Raw genomic sequence first — 25166 nt, forward strand, 5'->3', positions numbered from 1 at the left:
AAAAAAACATAAACTTTTGAGACACACCTTTTGATGGTGAAGGGCTTTCCCACGTAGATTCCATCAGCAGCCATCACTCAGCGCTGGCAGACAGCAGGTGCTTGCCGCTCCGCACGGGGAGAGACACACTCACCAAACGAGAAAAGTCAGGGGCTAAACAAGTTTGCAAATAGCAGCAATTCCAGTCCAAAAATCATTTCCATAGCAGAGGGGAGGAAGTGCTCCCTGAGGACAAGGAGGCTGGCTGGCTTTCATTTTTTCCGACCCATAGATGTTCTTTTTTTTTTTTTAAGCAGCAAAGCAGGAAAAATTATGGGAGAATGGGATGGAATGTGAAAATTCAGAATTGCAGTGTAGAAATCACCACCTGCTCCTGCAAAACAGGCTACTCTTTATTTCCAAAGCCCTGGGAGCTGTAAACCAGGATTTCTCAATAAAGCGTGCTAAGCTAAAAGGCATGAAGATAGTGACAGATCCAGACTTGTTAGTGCCATGAACATTTGTCTTGGCCACATCATGCAATGTATACACAAAGTGCTGCATCTACCATCTAATACCTTCCACGCTATACCCAGACATGTGCAGAAAGCCCTGCCTCAGGAACGTTCAGAAACTAAAGACAAATTGCATGTCTTAGTACAAAAACAAACCCAGTATTTTAAAAGCCAGAATTTCTGCTGTGAAGTCCGTCCTTTTGGGATTTTCCCACAGTCACCTACACTCAGATTCCAGTTGCCAGAGACCTCCAGGACCAAAGCCAAAAGCGTAACAGGAAAGAGAAGCATAAAGCTCATGCCCAGTAAATGGGAACTTTATTAAACTACCAAGTTACTCCGAAATGTATAAATGTTCCATTAAATACATTCAGTTTTCTTTTACACAGATTTATAGAAACTTATTTACATATTCCAAACACATTTAAATTATTTTTTCAAGCTTACTACCAATAAAAGTTGTGTTTTTTTTTAATAAAGGAAAAGAGTTAATCATCTGCTTTTGCAGATGTGCATACATACACACAGATACAAATAAGGAAAAGGGAGATTTTTTTTTCTTTTAAATCTAACCCACAAGGGAGGCAGCATCCAAAAAGCTTATAGGGTTTCGAGCAAAAATTCACCCTGACCACAAAGTGGGCTATATAAATTCTCCCTGTGGGACAGACTCAAACAAGAAGCCCTATGTAATACTTCATGGTGTTTGGGTATGATGTCTGCATTAAGATTTGCTGGTATAAAGGAAGCACTAAGGGCCCCTTGCCAAATTCAAAGTACAAAGGTAGCTGTCCCTGATACTATCCCATGAGAAGCATGTGAGCAATCCAGCGGCTCATTCTCATTCCAGCACCAAGGGATAGAGCAGACAAGCAGATCTACCATTAGTAAGTCAATGCCACTTGTCTGAAGAGATTTTCCTTTTATTTTTTATTTTATTCTTAAATGAGGCTTCACTTGTAAGCAAGTAAAAAGGCAACTCTTTAAATAAGATGCTTAGGAGAACAGTGATCAGTTTCCTCACCTACATACATTTCCCTTAGGAAGATGCATAGCACGCTGAACAAGTTTTCCCTCATTCTCTGTACCTTAGTCTGTTAAGATGTTAAAATTTGTATCTGCAGGAAAAAAGAGCTGTTTTTATTTTGTAAAAAGCTCATCAAATACTAGTTTAAGTCATCCTTTGGAGTCTTTAAACATTAAAAACCACATTTGAAGCAACCAAGGAAGTCTACAAAAACATTGTCATGCGTAAGCTCTGTGTTTCATGCTAAATATTCATGTTGACAAGGAGAGGAGGAGGAGGAGGCAGGGAAACTGATGGCTCAATCAGAGCCATTGCAACATTCAAGTAATTTGGTAGTATATAAACCAGTGGAAACATGGAATAGTACGAAAGTGCTCGGCACTACAACGCAGCCTTCAAGACTTGAACTGCAAACATCCTTGATATGTATCATAAATATATGGCACTTCTGTATGACCCAAAGCTGGCAAGTTTGCTTGTGACTAAAACAAGTCAGATGAGGAGTAGTCATCATCCCAATGGTTACTGATGGCCCTTCCAACAGGCACAGCCTCCGGCTGTGCTACTCGGTGCAGCACCTGCCGTATCTACTTGTGCATGCAAGACAACGCTGCCACATTCTTGGAGAATAAGCCTCCTGGCCAGCAGAAAGTTTTCTCCAGACACACGTACACATTCATAAAACATGCTAGAAATTCTTCAGTGAGGTTAAAGACAGCCACAAACAGAAAATATCCCATTTTACTATTTTTTGGCCAGCAGTTCCCAGTCTGTCCAATTGCCAGCAATGGACTTTGCAACAGGCAAAAAAGAGTTCCTGAATCCGAGGCAGTAGAAGCAACGAAAAGCACAATCACCCACGTTCATTTTCAGTACTGTTCCACAGGATTCACTTTAACATCAAATAAGGAACCGACCAGCACAAACGCTTGAGTCTTAGGAATAATCTTATGTACATAAAAACTGGCCTTTATCCATGTTTTCTGTCACAACGCGTTTCATCTTGTAGTTTTACTGCTTTAAAATTTTTGGCTTTTGGTGACCTTCTATATGATAAATACTCAAAGACTTGCTGTTACACTCTTATTCCATCACAGTAGCTTCAAATACATTCAAATTCATAAAAAAGGATTTAGACCAGAACACGAATAGTTGCCCTTTTCCAGTGGTGTGCGGTACTTTAAGAGCACATGATGTTGCTTATCAGCAATGTTACCGTTTTAAGGAATTCCACGACGCAGACATCCAGTGCTTGAACAAGTGTTCACATTCCAAGATTCACAAAACCTCTCCCTTACTTCAGTAACGGCTTTAGTATTTTACCTATTGTGGTCCGGTTTGCATCTTTCAGTTTAAGAGAGGACTTTTCCTCCGTTGCCTGCTCCTTTGCTGAAGGCTCCACTTTTGTGCTGACAGTGTCTCCCTGGAGGAGGCTTCTCCCAACCACTCTGGCACTATTTGCTCTCTTTAAAGTACTGCCTCCGTTCTCCTTTGGACTCATCTCATCAGAGGTCGCTGCTGGCTTTGCTTTAGGCAGCCTCTGGGACACAGACCTTGTGATAGTTGGAGGTCTGGATGAGCTGGATAGATCCACTTTTGCACGCTTTGAAGAAGAAGCCACTGTATTCCTTGCAAAGCTGGGGACAGTGGATGGTGTTTTGGGAACGCTGACTGGGACAACTTTGGTGTCATCTGCAGGGGTCTGTGGTTTTACGCTGGAGCGACAGATCTTTATTTCATCTGTCTTCGATTTTACAGTACTCCTAATAGGTTTAGAGATGGGCTTCTTGAGAGCGACTCTGTCCCTCTCAAAATGAGCACTGCTTGAGGTCACAGTGCCCCTCTGTAACTTTGGCTCTTCTACTGACATGCTGTGCCTGTAAGGACTTCTCGGCAGCGTGTCGGTTGTGCCTCGGACAGAGCTGCGACGAGACAGACGACTCTCCACTGCGCTAGTTTCACGAGGTGCCGGCTTGGCTTCGGGCTTTTTCACACTGCTTGGTGCTTTGTTAGACCGAGAAATAGGCACCACTTTCCTCATACTTTCATTCTCAGAGGCATTCAAAGTTCTTACAGGTCTGGAAGAAGCTGTGTGGCTTGGGCGAGTGCCACTGGATTTGGAGGAACTTGGAGATCTATCCTTTAGAGAGTTTCTCTTTGGTCCTACTGCGTCTTTATTTTTTATGGACTTTTCTTTAGAAAGCACGTGCTTGCTGTTGGCATCATCCTTATCATTTGTGGAAGTGTGAGGAGACAGATTCTTGGCAGACGCAGTATTTAGGTTCGAGAAGAGCGTTCTAGACCTGTACTGAGCACCACTCACAGAAGAGCGTGCTTTGCCAGCCTCACTTCTTACTTCGTTGCCTACTGATTTAAAATCATTTCCCTCTTCAGAGTCCAGCGTCAAAGAACAGTCAGTCGTAGTATCCGACACATAGAACATGGGCCCATCTTCCCTACTTCCAGAAACACTTGTATCCATAGACATGGGGCTGCTGCTACTGGGCTCTGAAGCTTCGCTCTTGCAACCCACTGCCTTGGCTTTATGGTCATGAGCCTCTCTGGAGCTCCTGCAAGCTGGAGGCAAGTCATCATCAGCAGTGCTAAGGGAATGCAAGCTTAGATCATCTAGAGTCTCCAAGTCTGTCCCACCGACATCCTCTAAGTATATGAGAGGTGTATCTTCTGCAGGCTTTGCTCCTTGAATATCAAACTTACGTAATCCTTTAACAAGTTCGTGCTCCTCAATTGCAAGGGCCAGAGCATTTATATCAGCAGACTCCTCACAGGAGGCATTAGAAGTGTGCATGTTGTAGTTGGTGCTTCTCGGTGGGTAACGGGCACCAGGACCGGCTGAGCCACCAAAGTGACTGGACTGTGCTGGGGGCAACTGCAGGAGATCACCGCTTTTCACTTTGGTTTCGGACTGCTGGTGCAAGTGCAAGGTATTTAAGTTGAGATCTCTAGTTTCTTTGGATTCAGTCCAGGCCACGTTGGGTCTTGCTTGTCGGGTGTTTGTACGGGGAAGGCTGTTAAACTTGTTCGGATCCTCATCTTTTGAGATTTCCAGGAAACTCTGCAGTTCCCTGTCTGCAGTAATCCCCAGAGAAAGTCGAGAGCGTCTAGAATTGGGGTTTCTGTATGAAGGGCTTTGAGGTCTTTGCTGCAAGAAGGGAAGAAACTCTTCAAGTCCTTTTTTGGCCAACATTTCCACATCATTTTCACTGCTGCTCCGTCCAAAGCTCCCAAGCTCTCCAGCTGCCCAGGATCGACGCTTCTCCTCCAGCTCCTTTCGCCTTTGCAGATGATGAAGTTCCTGAATCTCTCGTTCCCTGTTTTCCTGATGAAGAAATGCATAAACCCCATGTTACAGAGGACAGTGTCCTATACATGAGAACAAGTTACCTTGCTTTATCTTTCCCTTTATTTCTTCCTATCAAAGTTAGTTCCTTCTGCCATCACCCTCCCTCCACCCCCAATACATACAACCCACATGAATTCACTGGGGCAATCACAGTCTGCAACCATTAACCACATGGGCAGCAGTTCCCTGCATAACTAATGCTGGAGGCACATCAGTCTGGTCAGCCTAAGAAAAAAAAAATGCGCAAGTTCCCGCACAGCATAAGAACGTGACCTACCAAACCCAAGCAGATGTCAAGTGCATTCAAAGAGTCCCTGCTATACATGGAGAGCTTGAAATCTGCTCGCAGTATGTTTAGAGTTGGCAGTTTTATCTGGTGAGTAAACTTCCACCTGAGCATTACGTATTTTACGACAAACTCGTCTGATGAGCACACAGTCAATGTGTTCCTTCCACTGTCCCATATTACAACAATTGCAATTGGAGCAGCAAGTGGAGTTTCTATGGGGTGCTACTTACCTCCAACTTGAGCACAACAGATAGGAAATTTTATGAAAAGACATTACCTACTTCCATATGAAAGCAAATGAAAAAGTTTACACAATGCCTCATTATCATTACTTTGACATCAACTGATACCACTCAAGGACCATTAATAAATGCCTCATTCCAGATTTGGATCTCTTGTTCACTTCAAAAATTGATAACTACTGCTCAGAAGTTGTCCAGGGCAGGCTGGAGATTTTGCTAATGAAGCTACTGGGTTCTGGTTTAGAAAGCAGCAGTTTGTGTTTGAAAGACAACACTGGAACACCTTTCTGCTATAAAATCATTGTCAGTGGATTATTATGAACGTCAACATTATAACTGTCACCTCTACACTTCAGATTTAATCTAGGTGCAACTTCAGTTGACCTTTCCAGGTTATTTTCTGAAATGGGGAACCTGGTTTTCTAGAGCCAGTACAGCTGTAGCAAAAGAAAGAAGAGAAAGGGCTAGTCTTGACAGAGGATTCAAAAATTACATAATTTTCCAGCATGTTGTTAAGTCTGCCCTCAGCAAGCCTGTATGACACACTGTTTAAAAAAACACACCTCTATTTGTCTGAAGCACTGTCTAGTTTGATTTTCCCATTGTTGTGACAACAGAGGAGCTGCACAACTATAAACAGTTGCCTGAAAGCTTTCAGTAAACAAAAGCCTAATGCTGAAACTCCTTTTGATGAATGGGTTGATCTACACCTCTTAAAGTGGATTTGAGGTGACACTGGGCTGTGAAAGATAAGATGCATTAGAGACCTCAGAAACCCAAGCAGCTAAGAAAGGAAAAAGAAAAAACTTGCTTTTCAGGAAGAATGTCTGTGACAGGGAGCTTTCTTTCACAGGCATGGAATTACAGAATTAATTCTTGCTTAATGCTAAAGCTTAACTTTAAATATCCCATTGTAAAGAGAAATAGTTAAAAATAGTTGTAGATACTACTTTCGTCTTCCATACTAGACACAGAACATTTTAACCTCACCCAAAACATGCTTCTGGAGATTTTATTCACATGAAAAATCTATTTTAAGCACATAGAGTCATGTTCCAAAATTGCAAAAAAAAAAAAAAAAAAAAAAGGGTTTTAACATTTGAAATATGTGCACTTAGCTATCGTGTGTAAGCCATCTTTTTACACTGCTGGCTGTGCTGTCCACATGTTACATTGAGCAGAACTGCAGTCTCTACTCTAAATTGTTCCGTTAATTTTGTAGGGACATAGGTAATCCACATGAAATACCTAGTAAGTAAATCTTTTCAATAGTCACAAATAAAAGTCTAATTTGTCATTATTTTGAGTGTGACTACTTACTACAGAGAGAGGAAGGGAGATCCCCATGGGATCTTGAAGTAATAGCTATTCATCAATGACTTGTAATGTGTGATTATGAATTAAATCCCCAACCCCAAATAATTGAACGCGTCCTTCGTGAATGCACAAAGTCATCTCTCACTGAAATGTCTGCAACAGTTACCACCGTTTATATCTGTATAATATTCACATGCATAACTACATGCTGCCTTGGGTGGTAAACGGTAGGTAAGCTAATGGGACAATGAGCATGTTAACTGAACATCCTCTTAGCTTGCTATAATCAAGAACGTTCGTCTCTCTCTTCTAAACTAAGGCTTTTATGCAAAGTGCTGTCAAATGCAGATCGCGTAAGGCAGAAAAAAATAAATAAATTTCTGGATCCATCTAATTAATGCTATTTATAAAGTCCTAAAAATTGTTTGTAATGACAGGCAGACTCTTCTCAAACAAAACTGTAACCAGTGCTGATACTGCTCCTTGCCTATGCTCATCTTCGCATACTTTAATTATTTGGGACCAATTCAAGGTACGCAGTTAGTTATATACCATATAGCAATTATCAACCTTCTCACCAAAGGAGGAGGAAGAAGCCCACCTACAAGCAGGCCTACAGGCTACCCTGACATAACATCTCAATGGTCTGGTCAGCCAGAGCAGAAGGTGCAGAACAGGACGAGAACTGATGACTTGACAGTGGGACTGCATACTGGGCTGGGCAGCTTGACCATTTCCATGGCAGTTTGCTGTAGCCATTCTGGCAAATATACCAAATACCACCAGATATGAAGTGTCCCTTAGACAGAAAACAAATAACTTAATCCATGTGAGCCAGCAATTATTTCAAACGAGTGAGAATCTCGGTCAGTGCTTAACAGCCTTACTGCAAGTTTAACGGTGCTTACCTTAACAGCCTTGTTGAATCTAATGCAGAAGTCCCTAAATATCTGGAAACATTCATCCAACTTCATAGTTTCTTTGTCCTCACAGAAAAAGTCAATGAGAGCGTTTCCTTCCTTTTGCAATTCTCGTTTCTGGTGTTCAAGCTCTTTTAGATGTCTTACAGCAAACTGTAGCAAAAAACACAGTGGCATGAACTAGATGGAAAAATTGAAGTCCCAACAGGTGATGTAAATATTAGGAATTTAAGAAAATCACTTTCCATCCTAGAAGCTGTTACAGAGCCCTGGAAATTAAGACTTTGAGGGAAAGCTCCTACTAACTAAAAGAGGTTTCTTGTCATTTCTGCAAAGTGAGTAAGGAAGGTCAAGGAAAATGCATCAATCAAAATGTAAATTCTAGTGACTAGGATACAAACCAGGCAAAAGTTCAAAAGCCCCTGAACTGACACAGAACTTTAATTCTCAGTTGAGTAAAACCAAAGAATGTACTAGGACACTGGTGGACCACTTTGGAGCCCCCACAAAGCTCTACATGCCTTATTTTCCCTGCAACTTTCAACTCAATTGAAATGGGATAGTTCTTTCTCTACTTTTCTCAAAAAAATGCACAAATATGGATATACATCATACAATCCACTGCTTCCTGAGCTGACCTTAGACCACCACCACAACAAAAAGCCTTTCATGCCAGACAGGTATACTATAAATATATTTTAAGACATCCAGAAAACGTCCCTCTAAAGTAGTTCTTTGAGTCAGAAGTGTAGAGCTATACAGACAGGGTTGGAGCAGATTGTTGGAAAAAAATCAGGAGGAAGACAGTAAGACTGTAGTTAGACTTTGAGCAGCAGAACTACTTAAAAGAATTCCAGGAGTTGCTCCTCTGTCTCCCCTGTCTGTATCACCAGCCATTCACTCCCATCCTTGCACGGTCCCACATCTGAGAACACATCTGACTCAAAGTAATGTGGGGAGAAAGTTAATTTCCAGACAAATCTGTTCTGACACTGTCCACCTCATGATCACCTAAATACTTCTTGTACTGCAGCACTGGAGTGTGAATAGGCAGCTGGAGGCACTGGTGACCACTTAAGACAACCCCACCTGCCAGAAAGCTACTTGCCAAATGATGCCAGTAGGGTAGGAACAAATCTGACTTGTTAACATTCAGAAAAAAAAGAAAAGCTGGATAGAAGATAAACTGGACAACTGACAAGAGCATACACAGAAAATTAGTTCCTCCCACATATTTCAGTAATTTATTCATGAGGATGAGATAATGGAAGCTGACTTTCAATCAGCTTGGTTATCATCTGCAATTTAAAAACAAAAACCGGAAGTGTTTGTGTAAGGTGCGTATTTGTAAAATTATTTTTTTTCCCAACATTTTTTTGGAATGTGGCCTAAACAAGGTTGTAGTGTTACGTAAAACCATCTATTAGATTAAAAAAAAAATCCCAAACATGTCAGAACAGAACATTAAAGAGTCTGGGTGCAATGGATAAAAGCCAATAATTCAGAGTGAATGAGGACAGCTATTTCAATCTTAACCCGCCTCTTTCTTCATCAGCTTCACATCTCCTGTAAAACTACAGGACTATTAACTACACTTGCAAGTTGAAAATCAGGGTGGGTTAAGTTCCAGTTCCAATGCCTGCTTTTTAACTTTTAATAACTATCTATAGCATGAAACAGAAAAAACATTTAATTGAAGTATAATACATATTTCTCCAGGCATCACCCGGAAAATACCAAGAACTTTGCTTCAAAGCTAAGCGCTCTGCTTCAAAGTTAAGTGCTATACACATTCATGCTTATGAAGTCACTGCGACAGGAAAAAAGAAAAGGAGAGCCTACCAAGAAGTAATGGCATGGCTTAGAATAATACACTGTGTGAAGGGCAAATTAGTACAGAAAACAGCCCCTTAGTATGCAAGCTGCTAACAATCTCTCTCCAGTCACCTAACAATCAGGATTAATATGCGTAGCACAGCCTCAGCAAAAACTGGCATGATCCAATATAATGTCACAGCTGCCTGAAGTGCAGTATCTGCGTGTTAAGTACAAAACCAGAGATCAGTCCCAATTGTCTTACATTTTAACTACAGATCTCCAACAGTCATTCCACATGCATCAAACACGCTTGCCTAACACGCCTCAGCCAATGCACACTAAACATCCCTGCCGGTAAAAATACAGTCTTTCCAACACTCTTGACAAACAGCATATATTTGGAACACCTTCGTACAACCGACAGGGTAGACATATTAAAACAATGCTTCTGTTTATTAACTTGTCCACAAAAATTACATTGAGCTGAGGAAAGCTACTGCATTCAGGTGACAGTAACACATTAACACAGATATCCTACAAACCTGCAGAAAGCTTTCCATCTGGTAAAAGAGTTTCGGGTCTCGTCGAATGCTGTCTTTAACAGATCTTGCTTTGAAAGACAGTGACTGAAGCTCTGCTTCTAAATTATCAATGGATAACCTAAAAAAAAAAACGCATACACAGAGAGTACTTATCAGTGAGAAAGAGTTGCCCCTAGGTTAGCCACAATATGCATCAAAAATGGATGTTTAACATGAGGTGCAACCTGGCTTTTAAACAAGACCTGCCTGTTCAGGAACTCTTTCCAGAGTATAAATCGAAAGTTAGGAGAGAGATAAGCACACTTCTTCTTATTTGCAACCTGAAAAGATTCCCATGGGGTGTGGTTTCTCAATTAACTCGAGCCAGTCCTACCCAGCCTTACCACCTGAAAGTGCAATGCCACCCTGCCCAAGCGCTCGTTTTTTCTCCCTGCGGCCTGTGCTAGCACTCATCTTCTAGATGGCAAGCCATATCTGGGAACTGAAAATTAATCCAAGGAAAGGCCAAGACAATTTGCTTCCAGATGGATCATTTCCTTGGTCCACCTGATTACGTTACTGTTTAAGTGCCAAAGCTGGCACAAAAGGGGGTCAGAAGGGATTGTCAGCCAGGACTGCCCATTTTGGCAACAGTATGAGGCATCATGAAATTGCACGTTACGTTCTTCTAAGTTGTCACAGCAATGCAGCCCACACAGTCTCAACCCAGCAGTCGTAACATTTCATCCTTCTATCACATACCAGCAGCAGAGCTGCTCCTGTTTTTAGGCAAAAGTAACTCAACAAATGTAAGACCACAGGAAAGAGCTCTCATCTGATGTAATCTAAATCTTATCCTCGGAGAGGCATTTTCCATACGATGGGAGCTTCCACCCAGATCCCTCAGTCACTTTGAGGGTAAACACCTCTATACCCATGACATTTCCTTCACAAGGAAATTGAGCTCTGTCTGGAGTTAAAGCACCACTATTTCCAAAACGGTAAAAATTAACAACTGCACGTATGCTCCTAACTACCCTTAATTCACCAGCAGAGAGACTTCAAAACAGTAAGGCTGAAGATTTGTGGCAGACTGACTGAAGTACACATGGCAGAACATGGTGACAGCATGTATAAATGAATATAATGTGTGTTGCGTTTTCTCTGTTTACTTCATCTCCAAAGGTTAGCTCCATGCTCTGGGAAGATCATAGGTGTTTTTGCAAATGAGAAAAGGCGTACATGATACAGGCTATATTTTTCTGCCTATGAAAGAGGAGGATGAAGGACTACAAGGAAAGAAGGTGAGATAATAAAAAATAAAGTACATAATGGCAGTTGTTTTAACATGCTCTAATTGGAAGGATTTATGAGCAACTTGTACATGACAGTTGTCTCTAATAATGATCTTCCTCACGCCCAATGGTAAGACATGTATTTCATTTTGTTTCATTTTCCTGTAGAGTGCATTCCATGAACAGATTTCAGCAAGAGTTACAACAGAAGATTTTCAGCATTAACAAATGTGATCAAAGAACCGAAAGGCTAGAAAAATATCACCAGTTTTCAGATTCTGCCTGTTCCCCTGTAGTTTGCCAGGGGGCTTGGATGCCGAGGGAAGCTACATTCCCCAGCTGGCCACGAGGCAGACTGCCAAGAAGGTGTGTGGGTTGGATGGCAGAGAGCCACACAGGTGGTCCATCAAAAATTTTCTGATTAACTCCATGGCCACTCCTTTCTTCAGAAGATTTCAGAGTCCTTTACAGACATGACTTAATTCTGCATCAGATATAAGAGCTTGGATCCATTTTACAGCTGGGAAAATAATGTAAATAGATTGCCCAAAGCTCAAGGAGTAAGGAAGTAGCAAAACTGGGAGTAGAGCTCCAGGATCACTAGCTTCCAGGTTTGTGCTTTAAATCGCAACATCTCACAAAAGCAAGTAGAGTTATCAAGGTATTAATCAGGTTCAGTTTAAAATTATGCAGCTAGAGATGTTGAGATGAAAACACAGAGCCCCAAATCCTTCAGATTTTCCACCTGACAGAAATGGAGAAGCAAACCAAATATCAAAACACATCTAATAGAAGCCATGGCCAGCACTTGTATCTAGAACCACGCTTGGAAGAGTACTGAAGCCTGCTCAGAGACAGATGAAAACTGGTTTAAAGAAAAACAGTAATGTGCTTTAGCATGATCTCTTAAAAGTAGCATCCATGTGCATGTTATTTGACAGAGACAAAACTACAAAACACCTCTGGAGATCGTGTCATAAAAAACCTTATACCTGAAGGCACATCGCAGGCATATTTCTGCTAGCAAATGGAAATGAAGCCCTCAAAGCTATAGTAAACATTTGTAAAGATCTCAGTTTTTGTGCCAAGATTTCTCTGAATGAGCCTCATTGCTCCACAAATAAAAAAGTTCCAAGTCACAGTCTAACCCTAAGTTTTCAGTTTTCTTTTGGCTTACCTGGCGGCATCATGAACATCCCTAATTTTTTCTGAAAAGTTGAGAAGAGCAGCATCTTTCTTTTGGGCTTCCTGAAGCAAACAGAACAAAACCAAAACACACACAACCCATTAACATTCCATTACCATGCCAAAGTACCTAAGTCCAACAGTTCTAAAGCCTCTGGGAGGGCATTTAAAGTTTTGTCTCCTGCACTGTTTTCCTTCCTGTGCAATCCTAACACAACTGAGCAGAGGACGCCACTTAACAGAAAGGCAGGGATGAGAACTAGAAACATTAAACAAGAGCTTCCATTTCGCAGTCCACAGCAATAGCTGCTTCTGCCCGTAAACACAAGTCACATTAATAGGGAATGCTAGGGAAAGAACAATTTACTGATTCCTATTGTCTGAGCAGATACAATGTCTCCTGCACAAACATCAATTAATACCCCATTGTTTGCTGACTAGAAATGTGTTAAGCCAGTTTGTACACAGATAACCAAAGGCACATATGGAAGCATTTAAATTCTCTCCCTTCTAAAATCAAGAAGTTTGAAAGGAAGGAAAAATAACTAAAAAAAAAAAGTCTGCTGCAGCTTTAAAATTACTTGTCAGTCACCAAAGGTGGAAAAACCAAACAACCAAACAAACAAAAATCAGAAACATGTTGATGAAAAGATTCAGTAGGATGATTTAAAAGAGTACTTATCAAAAGAAGTCACTTCTACATTATAAGAATTCAGGAAAGTAAGAGAAAAGCTACAGTGAGAAAGTTAGATGAAGGTAAGCTCCTACGTGAAATTAAAAAATCAAGCTTTCTATGGATTTCTGGATAGGGAGAGCAGAGATAGAAAAAATAGTGAACTTTGTGTAAGGAGAAGAGGATCAAAGCCTTAAACAAGCCACTTTTTCTGAGACACACGGCTCCTTCTATTGTCTAACATCTGTGGCTTTAGATTTGCATCAGCTACTTATACCAACAAAATAGCCTTTATATACCAGAGCAACAAAATGCAGCAGGCTCATCCCAGGTTTGTTTGCTTTTGTGTCCGCCAGCTTGAGCAGTGACGACAGTTTAAATCCAACAGCATTGCCAGCATAACCTCCCTAAGAAGAAGGAAACAGCTGAGGTGTGTGGCATAAATGGACTGCAATACTAACAATGAAGTTTGGTCAATCAGCCATCCTCATTTTAGATGTCACTTACCGCATTCATAATATTCCCAGCCTGGAGGACCAAGTGCAATATGGAATGCAGCTCCTCACAAGTCATTAACTCTGTAAGGAACAGAAAATTGCTGTCTAATAATTGTTTACAAATACACGCACACTTAAACTGCTCTTCACATCAAGCTTTTAAAGATGGCGATTTTTATTTTAACAGGAAACTACAGTGAATTGAAAGGTCATGGGAAAAAAAAGGTCCTATATAATTGAAAGTCACAAGCACAGTTGGCAAACCTCAACTATATGTACAGACTTCAGCTTTGCAAGTGTAGTATTTCCAAGAAAACCCCCAGTAGTTCACAAAACATTTGGGGCCTAATCCTGCAATGTGCAAAGTATCTTATGCAAGTATCCTCGCAACCTACTAAATTCAGTGTGAGGCAAATGTTCTGCACCTCGCAGGATCCATTGCCATCTGTCAAGATTGGATTTTTGAACAATTACTCTTTTTGGGGAGACTTAGGCATCGGGCCTGAGAAGACATCAGACAATGTTTTAATTTTCCATTCTTATCTCATTATGAATCACTATTTTATTTCTATATGATCACCAACTCAGAGTGGCATTTGTTTTACTTCAGTGACATCAAAGATGATTAGCACAAAGTTATATTCACTGTGAAGCAAAGAGTCAAATGGAATAAAACTGCCACTTAGAGCTTTTCCATCACAGAAGCTTTCCTTGTACACATGCCCTTTTTGCAAAATGCACAGTAGTGTTCTGAGTTCATACACCTCTTCACCCACCCCACACATGAACAGAAAACAACACGTGTTTAAAAGTCACTGAGCATAGCACCTTAGAAATAAAGACAGGAATTCAAAATTGCTAAGAGTTAATAAATTAGTATTACACAAATGGCACAGTAAACCGAGTAACTGCAAATTTGCAAATCACCTATAAGGCAAGAAAATCAATGTGAGCTGTTTTTAATGTAAGGTACTAATAAAAGGTGGAATCCTTTTGATTGCAGTATAAATACTTTTAAAAATTATTTTGTTTCAAAGTTCACATTCTGAAATTTACCCCACATTTAACTGCTCAACACAATGCACTAATCTATCATTTTGGAAGCAGACAGCCTTTGTATCTTTGGATTTCAGTATTAGCAGGATAAAGTCATATAACTAATTAAGCAGTCTGTGATCTAACAAGCTATAGGTGAGGAAGTAAGGGGGAAGAAAGAGGAGAGAATACAAAAGAGAATACTGGATTTCATAAGGCCAAGGAGAGAAAGAAACATCTAAAGATTTTGCATACTAAGAGCCTGCTTAGCGTCACTATGAGATACATCCATTTGCAGGTGAGATGAGAATCCATCAAGCTGTTTAGACCATCCTAAGCCTTAGTGGTTATCAGCGTTAGGATTTAGGTAAATATTCTCACAGCTTAATTACAAGGAAAGAAACAGAGTAGATGGGTATAGAAAAGTAGACAGAATTCCTAAACAACTTCAGGCTATCAACAAGCCCTCAAGTGAAAAGACCAAATGGAGAGGAGAGCATGACACAACTGGACTGAAGACAGGGAAGCTCAGTCTGATTTGCATGACTGGCCTGGTGCAGGATCTGGAGACTAAAGTGTCTCCTCTGGAGGGAAAGAATTCATCAGAAAGGTCCTGGGTGAAGGACATGAAGGACAATAGGGCGCGGCTGCTTTTATACATAACATATTCCCCTCACCTATGTCTGTTGCTCAAAACAAAGAACAATGATTTCAAAGAGCTCCCAATAAAAGGCCAAACTCAAACCTCAGCTTAAGGTAAGGGACATTTTCCTGAGTCAGGAAGGATCAGTTCAATCCCCACAGTTGGGAAGAACACACCAGACTTTTCTCCCTTTCCCTTCACTAAAAATGACTATCCTAAGCGCTGCTGCTCATATTTGAATATTTTGACTACTGTGCCTTTTTATCCCACTAGAAGCAGTCTAGACAGTGCTCCAGTAGTCTGTCAGAAAATTTACCAACATGAAGCAGGACTTTCATACTGAGAAACAGGACAAATAGGTACTCAAGGCATTTGAAAATGTCAGCATTAATGTTAAACGAAACTAGGAACTCAGTTATTTTCCCACAGAGCAGAAGATACCAGATTAGCTTTAGAATAACCAGTCGTAGTATTTCAAAGCTTGTGAAATGTAGAGAACATGAATTCAACAACAAGGGAAGACAAAGGAATAGCAATAGAATTATGTCTCCATAGTACAGATTTTAGCCCATCAGTACTGCCACCTCAAAAGGCAACTGCACATAGGGAAATCTGGAAACTAGACAGTGATTTCCTCTATGGATCTCTGAAAGCGAGCAAAAAAGTTTAACAGATTCAATCACAGCAACAGTGATACACGAAAGAGTGAACTGTATTCAAATGACAAGGATTTGTCCTAATTTGATCGTGAACACCTTTGCTTGCGTCAGCTTAGGACACACTGTTTGTAGGCTTTCATGAACTCATTGGTAGTGTGTCCAAGTCTCCGGATTTTTGATTTTGGAAGCAAAGATTCACCAGACACACCCTGATGGCATTTGTCAGAGGGGAGTTAGCTTCCTTTTAACAGTGAAGGTACCTGAAATTCAAGCTCTGGTCTTCATAATGCAGACTAATTAACATGCTAACAAAAACAAGAGTATTATACATGTCCCAACATGCTTAATTACCTTTTGTTGCCCGTCTTATAATTTTCATGTCATCCTGCAGAGAAGCACAGGAGGGTGAGAACTCCCTCTCTAACACCATGGCTTCAATCCTAAGAGCGTAACTGGAGCAGACAAACAAACAGGTTTAGAACTGACAGCCAAAGAGAACCATCATGAACAGAATAAACCTACTATCTCCTTACTTTGGCACCTGGATTAGTAAATACATGAAGGAATCAGCTTGAGACAGTTTTGATACATCTCCATCAAAGGCTTTTAATTTCTTTACCTAGAAAAGAGAAAAAAACACTAGCAAAGAATTTTATTGAAGATCAAGATTAACTTGATTCTGGAAGGAAACACCCTGAAAAACAGTAAATTTAACAGGAGTTAAAGAGTTCACTCAGTGGCTAAACAGCTTTACAGTCCAAGATCTTGTAATTTGGGCACATCCCAACCAGAAAAAAATAAAACCAGTAACATCACTCTTCTCCCCAAACCCTAGCTACAAAATCCAATGGAAAAAACATGGTACCATCACTCTGTATCTCCTCCACTCCCCGTCCCCAACTACTCCCTTACACATGTTCAGTCGGTGTTTAAAAAAAAAAAATTGGCCTCATAATAATGTTTAGGACAACACTGTTCCAGTTTCCCCTTGAGAATCAGTTCTTCTCTTTCTCACTGGTCCATTTGCCATTCTCCAGCTAAATTTTTGTTCTGCCAGGAAACAGCTGCTTAAGTGATGATCTGAAAAATGATCCTCAACTCTTCAACTACGATACACACTTGGGCATAACCTAAAGTATTGGGTGTAGTTTAAAGTTAACTGCGTTCAGCATTTTCAACGTAAGACTGCCTAAGTCTCTTTGGCACAATGCAACTAAAATCTGTGTGGTTTTTTTTTCCAGATACTTGCTTCAACTGTTTCCTCTAAAACTCTCTTAAGGGGTAAAACCTAATGCTCTTGAGTTTATTTTTTTTTTCATTCATATGAAATAGTTTAAAGATAAATGCAAGGTTGCATTTTAAAGTTATTTGTGGTCAGTATTTTGAGACAGCGTTTACGTGTAAAGTAACTATCACTGCATTCATTTTGTCAATCTTCCTTCCCAGCTCCACCAAAATCCATATATTTGCATGATCTGCAAGCCACTGATCTGCCCACATACTTAGTATATGTTTATACAGAAGAAGTGGAAAATACATGCACATATACTTAAGTACAACTGGAATTTCTTCCATATTTCCCAACACAGCAATTGTGTCCAAAAGCAGAGCTCACTCACAATTATGCTATTTCTTCATTCAACCAACAAGTTCACATCCAGTATCAGTTGTACATTTCCACTGATTTACACGCATCAGCCTTCCCTTTTATGACATTACACTTAAGGTCCATTCATAACCACATTTACACAGCTGCTTTTCAGTTTTAGGAAGCTTGTTAAGATATCCTGGAAAGAGACATGCTCCATCAGGGCATCAACAGTTTTCAGGCTTCCAGGATTTAGCAAGATATCCATGAGTTCTTTTTTTTTTTTTTTTTAGTTGTTGCTGTTGTTTGTGGCTTTTTTTTTTATTTCACTTTGTAAAAAAAGAGTAATACTGATTTATAGTGAAAGACAACAGAAGTTATGATAAATCAGGGATTTAAAATAAATTCTGCACTAGCAGAATAAAAGGATTTTTAAATCGCTTTGTTCCGCTTTATTCCCATTCTTTCTTTTCCATACCATGAAATACAGAAGTGTTGAGAGCACATTAGTAAAGAGAAAACAAAAATTGGAAATTAAACCCAGAATAACAAAACTTCCTTTTCAAATTTCAAACCAACAACAAAACAAACCAATAAAAAAAACTTATGACAGAAAGAGAATTCCAATCAAAAAAGCAATTTTTATTCAGGCTACCTAACGCAATTTCCTAACCTGCCATTTAACTCACAATATCCAGACAAAAGCTCCTTCTAAAGATAAACTGCATACCATTTATTTGAGGCCTGAGAAAACTCCTAATTTACAGAGTCATTCAAGAAGTCTGCCAACAAAAAACAGGAAAGACCAGACTTGACATTCCTGATATTTCTAAGGTGTTAAAACAAGCTAGAAACAAAACCCAAATAAACACTTCTTTTCCCCTACATTATGAAGTGGGGGGTGGGAGATAGTAAATATTGCAGACAGACTTTGCAGGCGGTTCTTTAACCTTCCCAAAACATAGCGGTCTACTTTCTGAACAATAAAACCTGTAAAATCTCCAACTTCATTTTAGTATATTGCAAACCAGTTTGGCTATAAAGGACACGGGCATTCAGATTTTTTTTGGGGGGGGGGGGGGGGGGGGGGGCACAACAAAAAAACAACAAAAGAAGCACACCACTGCCACCCGCAAATCACCAAGATGAAGATCACGTAACCACAGGCATTTAAAGAAAGATGCAATTTTAAGATTTAAATGCACAAAAAGTAGAAAGAACAAAGCCTGAGATACTCACACAAATATTAACTTAGGCTGCCTGTACTACATTTAAATGTAGTGCTGTAAGTAGAATCAATGTTACCTATGTGGAGTGTTAATGCTGCAATGTGAACTTTGCTTCCCCAGGAGTAGAATGTTTCAAAACCTTTTGTGGACGCTGGATGAAATCCACTTTCTCCCACCCTGTACCAGGAAAAATGCCTGAAGTGGCACAAGGGTGTCAAAACCCCAGAATTCACCCAGAGGAATTTTCCTGTACAAGCAAAACAGAAGACATTCACCTGGCTGCCTTCTGATGGATAAGATGGGTTGTGAATGTCACAATGCAAAAATTTGGGGCAGTTGCCAGCCCAAAAGAGAGTCTGCGTAATGATCCTTAAAATAAAGATGTGCTCACAGCCTGGTTACGCTTTTTCCATCCCACATCAGCCATCTTAAACATCACTGTCTTTGCCCTACATGTCCAAAACTACCTTTATAAGGAATAACAAAGAATCTTCCCTGACAAGCCATCTTTCCCCAAACCCAAGCAAGGTAGAGGATAGTGACCCACTCCACAAAAACACAAACATGGAAGAGTTACAAGGTCCCTTTTGTCCTAGAATTCTGCACCGCGTAGCCTGCTTTTCTTTATGTGTTTAAGTTTTCCAGACAGGAGACTGAATCCCATGTTAACTCTGTCTTAAAACTAGAAATACTCTGGGGAATGGCTAAGGACAACACCTCAATGAAGTTACAACAACACTTGGTTGTGCATTCCCTCTTTATTACACAATTCACGACTGAAAAAGTCCCTTTCTCCCATCACAAAGCAGAAATAAAAGTTACTTATTTGACACTCCCTATAAACGGAACTAACAGCTTCTATACACCAAAGCTCAAAAGTTTTGGATGGCTGCCCCTACATGTTCCAGGGCTACTCAAAAGCCCATGGGAGAGGCCTCTTCTCTCTACAGCCACGTTGCCTAAGTCTTGCTAACGAGAACCAACAACCTCCAGCGCTTCTACAAGTGGGAGTCCAACCAAAACACCAAACGCAGCCAGGAATTGCAAAGAAACTATGGGCATTGACAACAATGGTTGCTATTAATCATGTGAGAAGATACAATAGATAGGTTTATAATTAGTCTGAGAACACAAAAGAGCTTAAAAAAAATGTGGTTTATTTTAAAATCACAATGAATAACTCAAACATTTCCAGCCTTGACCTCCTCTCTCCAAGCATAACAAAATCTTTTCCACAACAGCATGTAACAAGATACAGCAGTGTAATGCATACATGCAAGACAGCACAACTGTATTGTATGCTCAGTTCTGTATTACTCAAATTGGGAACAGAATTACTAATTTAATTTTTTCATCATATTTGTATATGGAATATGCATTTGCACTGTCCGTGCATGCCCATGCACACTACATTAGATTTTAGATACTGAAGGTTCTCACATAAATAAGTTGCTTCAGTTATGAAACACAGAAAGCCTGATCTTTTATTTGATTTGTGAACACTTGGACTAAATATGACTATTGTAAATATCATTCCTCACAGATAGGAGAGCTACCGCACTCCTGCCACTCAAGTTCTCAGACATTTCTAGGCTACCAGCAGTACTTATTAACAAGTACTGGGATTTTACTGGGGCATAGAACAGACATGCTGCACTCCTAAATAGAAATCCAGGATCTCTGAAGAAGAGTATACATCAGTACACCACTCATCCTCATATATGCCTCTAAGTGCTTTGCCACGTGCCAATCAACTAAGTCAAATATTCCCCATATTACAAATATGTAAGTAAAGCCAAGTGCAACAGTCCTGACGAGTAAACATTTCTCTGTTGTTTGTGTGTGTGGTGGTTTGTTTGTTTGTTTGTTTTTAAATATTTCCATAACATTGCAAACACTCAGGGCACTAGGGAGCAACACAAGTGAGAAACACCAACACCCTAAAATGGATCACAATGAAATCAAATCACGAGGGCGTATGGGAAAGCAGTTAATGTATTAGGTGGTGAGATACCATGGGGCACATGCTTGGGTAGTGGCAAACCTCTATCAGCTAATGGTAAACAGAAAAGGAGAAAAACCCGTAGCTAATGTAAGGGGTGAAAAAAAGGAAGCAGAAGATGAAAACCATGAAGGATGATCAGCCATACAGAGCGCTGACTGAAGGAAGGAGGGGACAGTTACTATACAAACATGGTTTGAAAAGGGTAGAGCTGATAGAAACAATTCCAGTAAAGCAGGTGACAGATGACTAGGGTTTTAAAACAGTATAAGAGCAAAGGACGGGCTTGAAAGATTGTGAAGGAAGACACTGTGTTGATAACCTGGGCGTGCATGTGTGTGGGTGACCTAATTAGTAGTATGATACGCTCTCTTCTGTATATATTTAAAAAACAAATTCTAGCTATTCTAGCTCATTAAAAACTCGACTCTCACAACTTCTACCAGTCGGGGCCTGCTGAACAGCGCGACGATGTGCACATACAAGCAGTTAAAAGCTTCCCTGCTTTGGACAGCAATAACAAGTAAGTAACAGTTGTCAGCTGTTTTAACAGGATGCAGTAAGAAACTTAGCTAGGAATCTGTTCAGAAGTGATGTATCAGAGAAGGCCATTGCTTCAGTCACAACAAAGGCTCCTTGGAAATCAACATGAGCTGCAAGAGGGGTTAAGCAAAGGAGATTCCAAATAGGCATTTCTTCCTCTTACAGAACTGCTAATCACTGTAAGGCACAAACAGCAGGACTTCGAATAAGGCTTACACAGTCAGAGAACCTATCTTACCTGTTAACGTATTTAGAAATGTTTATACCTTCTCCTGTTCTTTTTTTTTTTTTTTAAATCCACTCTACTACGGCTACTCTGGTGCCACTCACAGCCCTGAACTGTTGAGTGAAACACTGCAGCAAGCTCTAGGTTTGCCAGTTTCAAGAACTCGTCAAGTTTTTCAAATTAAACATTTGAGAATACCTAAACATTTTCAGTGTGACAAGAAGCCTTCACAGCAGTGCCAATATTTCAACAATGGTCTTATTCAGATTGAAAAAAAGAACACCCAGCAGAGAGACAGTACTTGCCATTTACACACAACAATCCCAACAGCTTTCATAGCTGGAAGAAAAGCTAGAAAATTACTAGTACTGACACCTATTTCTGCATGTAAAGAGTTGACACAATACAGTAGTGCAAAAAGAATAATCCTAAAGACAGCAGATGGTAAATCTATTTGTTAGCCTGAGTATTTAGCTTCCGTTCCCAAAAGGCTGTTCCATCTCAAAGACTCTGGAATGCCTGTCTCAGATGTCCGAGGTAATATGGACTGAAACGGTGTAAAATGTCGCATACGTCAAAGCAGTGTCTAGGAGAATGTTGAGGTAATGTGACTATACATCATAACACTTCTAGATAAGATTAGAGTATAAAGCCAGTGTTTATCCACACCAGATAAACTGTAAAGGTTGTTGGTCATAATGAAGGAGTGAGGCGGTCCAGAGTTGCCCTTCCTACAGCTGTGACCAGGAATGGTGTTCCTCCCACCCTGCTTTCATTTTGACGGACTAAAGGTTTATGGTACCATATAAAAGAAAGAAGACGACATCTCCAAACACGCAGCTATCAGGGTGGAGTATATGCCTGGCATGGGGTGCTTGGACCTCATTCCAACCTGCAAGACAACTGTGCTACTGGGAAATGTGACTTCAAATAGCTGAGCTGCTGAAATGAAGGACATAGAAAGGGGAACTGCAAAAGGACAGCCAAGACAGAACACGTAACTGAACAACAACTAACTTTTTAGGAGCTAACCACCTAGGTCTCTTCTCAGGGTAATTCTCAACCCCTACAACAACAAAGCTGGTCTTTAAAAGGATGGGAAGTGTCCAAGGGTAATCCCAGAGATACCTTGCTGAGAACAGGCGCAACATTCTGCAGGGACATGACAGCAGTAAGACGACATGATGACACCTTGCCAAGGCTATGTTACATGCTATGACCACTAGATCAAAAAGCAATTAGAGACTATTAAACCAAATAGGAAACACCAGAAGAAATAGCACCCGTTCATCTGATATCTCTAGTGACGTCAGATTATTTGTATGTTTGTACGGTTCTGATGCCTTCCCCTTAGTAAACCATGAATCTGTATTTCAGGAGGCAAGTATTCAGACTAGGAGGCAGACGATAAACTAACAAAAAAGAACAGGACATACGAAGAGAACAATGAACACACATTTAGAAAAAAAAAAGCGCTGCGAAAGACAAACAACAAAAGCTCTAAGGTTCCTAAAGAAATGGATTTTCTCTACTGCACTAATATTCTAGGAGCCACAAGTAGCAAACGAGTTATTGGACTCGCTCACTCTTTGAGCACTTGAAGAATGAGGATGTGAAGGCACTGAAACACTTTTCCATTACAGCAGCACCAACACACACACTCAACATATTCTCCCTGTCCCACCCCAGCTATAGCTGTGGTACTGTACAGAGCTTCCCATTCCCAGGAAGCAGTGAAAGCTCCAAGAAATGAAACAATTACGGGGAGAATAACAATGGGGAAAGGGCGTCTTTCCTTTTCCTGACCATGAGTAAAGAGATCTCTGAAGCATGGAATTCATTAAATAAAATACAAGTATTTTCACATGGACAACAAGCTTCTTCCCTGCCTTCCCTTGCGAACAGGAACAAATCTAACACGTGATGTCCCATAATTTCTAATACTGCTCTACATTACAAAATCTCTTCCATTAATTTCTGGAGCAGTTCCTTAAAAGCACTTCTTAAGTGTTCTGGCCCCACTATCTTGATGGGTAGGCCTGTTGTCAAATCACCAAGCTGGAAATAAACAAACCTCTCAACCCTTGAGCAGCACCAACTGGATCTATCTACAACGTGGCTAGCTGAGTACTGAGCACCATCTCCTGTGGGTTCAGAAACCACACGTTGCCTACCAATAGTTAGCAGGAGGATGCATTTTGACTACCGTCATGCTCCAAAAGACAAAATTCAGCGATGCACATTAGACTTCTAGTCAAATTACAACATTTATATCACATAGCAGTATGCCCTTTGAAACATTTTCAACTTGTGTTAAAATAAAAACCAAGATCTAAACCAGAAAGAGGAAAAAAAGAAAAAAAACTTTTCTTTCACCTTACTGTACTCAATATACGTAGTTACCTACGAGTCACTTAAACTCCACTGCTTTCTCTGCCTGCCCAGAGAGATAAATCCCAGAAAGTTAAATTCTGTTTAAATATAGGAATTTGCACAGAAATTCAAAAAAGGGGGAAGGGGAAACAGTTTGAGCCCCCAGAACTATTTTCACCACTTTTTTTTATATTACATTTAAACTTGCTGATATCCTCTAACTCTAAAAAACTTGCTGATATCCTCTAACTCTAAAAAAAAATTAACAACACTTTTTTTTTTTTTAAACAAGATTCCCCGCAAAAGAAGCTCAATTTAGGGTTCAATAGTCAACAGAAAAATAACATGTTTTGCTAGTGACTGGATCTGAGATTTGCTGCTGCACAGAGGAAACAGAGTGCTTGGACGGTATGACCTTGAAGCGGTAAAGCACGTGAGATGAAGTTGATCTCTATGTGGACGTTAACTAGCAATTTCCTGAGTTTCAGCCATCACCTTGATGTGAAACACTCAAGCAATTCCAATGGTAATTCTGTCAAGTTTGTGGTATACATTTCTCTCAAGTACATACTAATGGGTCAGTACAAATACAAGAGCAGACAGGGAACTGTGCATCATTAAGCAGGGCTCCAGGTCAGTTGATGAAGCTTCACCTCCTAAATCATCTGATTGGACTTGAAGGGTTGGACCAGGAAGGGAGAAAGCAGCACTTGCACATAGGTCATATCATGGGCACAGAGATGGAGCAGAAGGTTCTGCTGGCGATTCTGTGCCCTCTATCAGGTCTCCTTTGGAGAACTGAACAATGTTAGCAAGTTCTATGGGTGCCGCACAGAGGAGCAGCCTTTCTGCCCTCGTTGGAACCTAATGACCTGGGACAAGGGGCAAGCAGATCCCAAATGCACCAAGAAGGCAGCAAACCATAAGGGATAAGAGAGTACTACAGGACTGCCGATACTCAGCTCGCAGGCACTGCAACAGGGAAGTATGAGGCAGGTGCCAAAGAACTGAAACAATTTGTTTGCATTAGGATATACTTTGATTCTGAGTTTCCTGACCCGCAGTGCAGAGTTCTCTGCACTGCACACAGGACGGTTCCTTTCCTTGGTAGCATGTTTATGGGATAAAAGCTCATAAGGGACATCAGAGATCAAAAATACCTTAGCAGTACTTTCTTTAAAAAGCACATTAAAGGTAGGTGAAGTTACCTGATGTGAAGGGAACGA

The 25166-nt window shown here is 40.5% G+C and overlaps 1 protein-coding gene across 2 annotated transcripts in view; it reads right to left on the minus strand.

Moving 5' to 3' along the window:
- Positions 1-819: 819 nt before the first annotated feature.
- The window catches only part of FHDC1 (FH2 domain containing 1), a 35952-nt gene continuing 11605 nt past the window's right edge, over positions 820-25166 (minus strand). For both annotated transcript variants that reach the window (XM_035553709.2, XM_035553716.2), the window contains exons 5-12: positions 16513-16598; positions 16331-16431; positions 13653-13723; positions 13445-13552; positions 12465-12535; positions 10014-10131; positions 7642-7806; positions 820-4861 (exon numbers count right to left, since the gene is read on the minus strand). In XM_035553709.2, coding sequence (XP_035409602.1) covers positions 2816-4861; positions 7642-7806; positions 10014-10131; positions 12465-12535; positions 13445-13552; positions 13653-13723; positions 16331-16431; positions 16513-16598 — 2766 coding nt within the window. In that variant the 3' untranslated portion in view covers positions 820-2815. The remainder of the gene's footprint in view (positions 4862-7641; positions 7807-10013; positions 10132-12464; positions 12536-13444; positions 13553-13652; positions 13724-16330; positions 16432-16512; positions 16599-25166) is intronic.

The sequence above is a fragment of the Cygnus atratus genome, chromosome 4 (genome assembly GCF_013377495.2).
Source record: "Cygnus atratus isolate AKBS03 ecotype Queensland, Australia chromosome 4, CAtr_DNAZoo_HiC_assembly, whole genome shotgun sequence".
In the NCBI taxonomy this organism is placed as follows: Eukaryota; Metazoa; Chordata; class Aves; order Anseriformes; family Anatidae; genus Cygnus; species Cygnus atratus.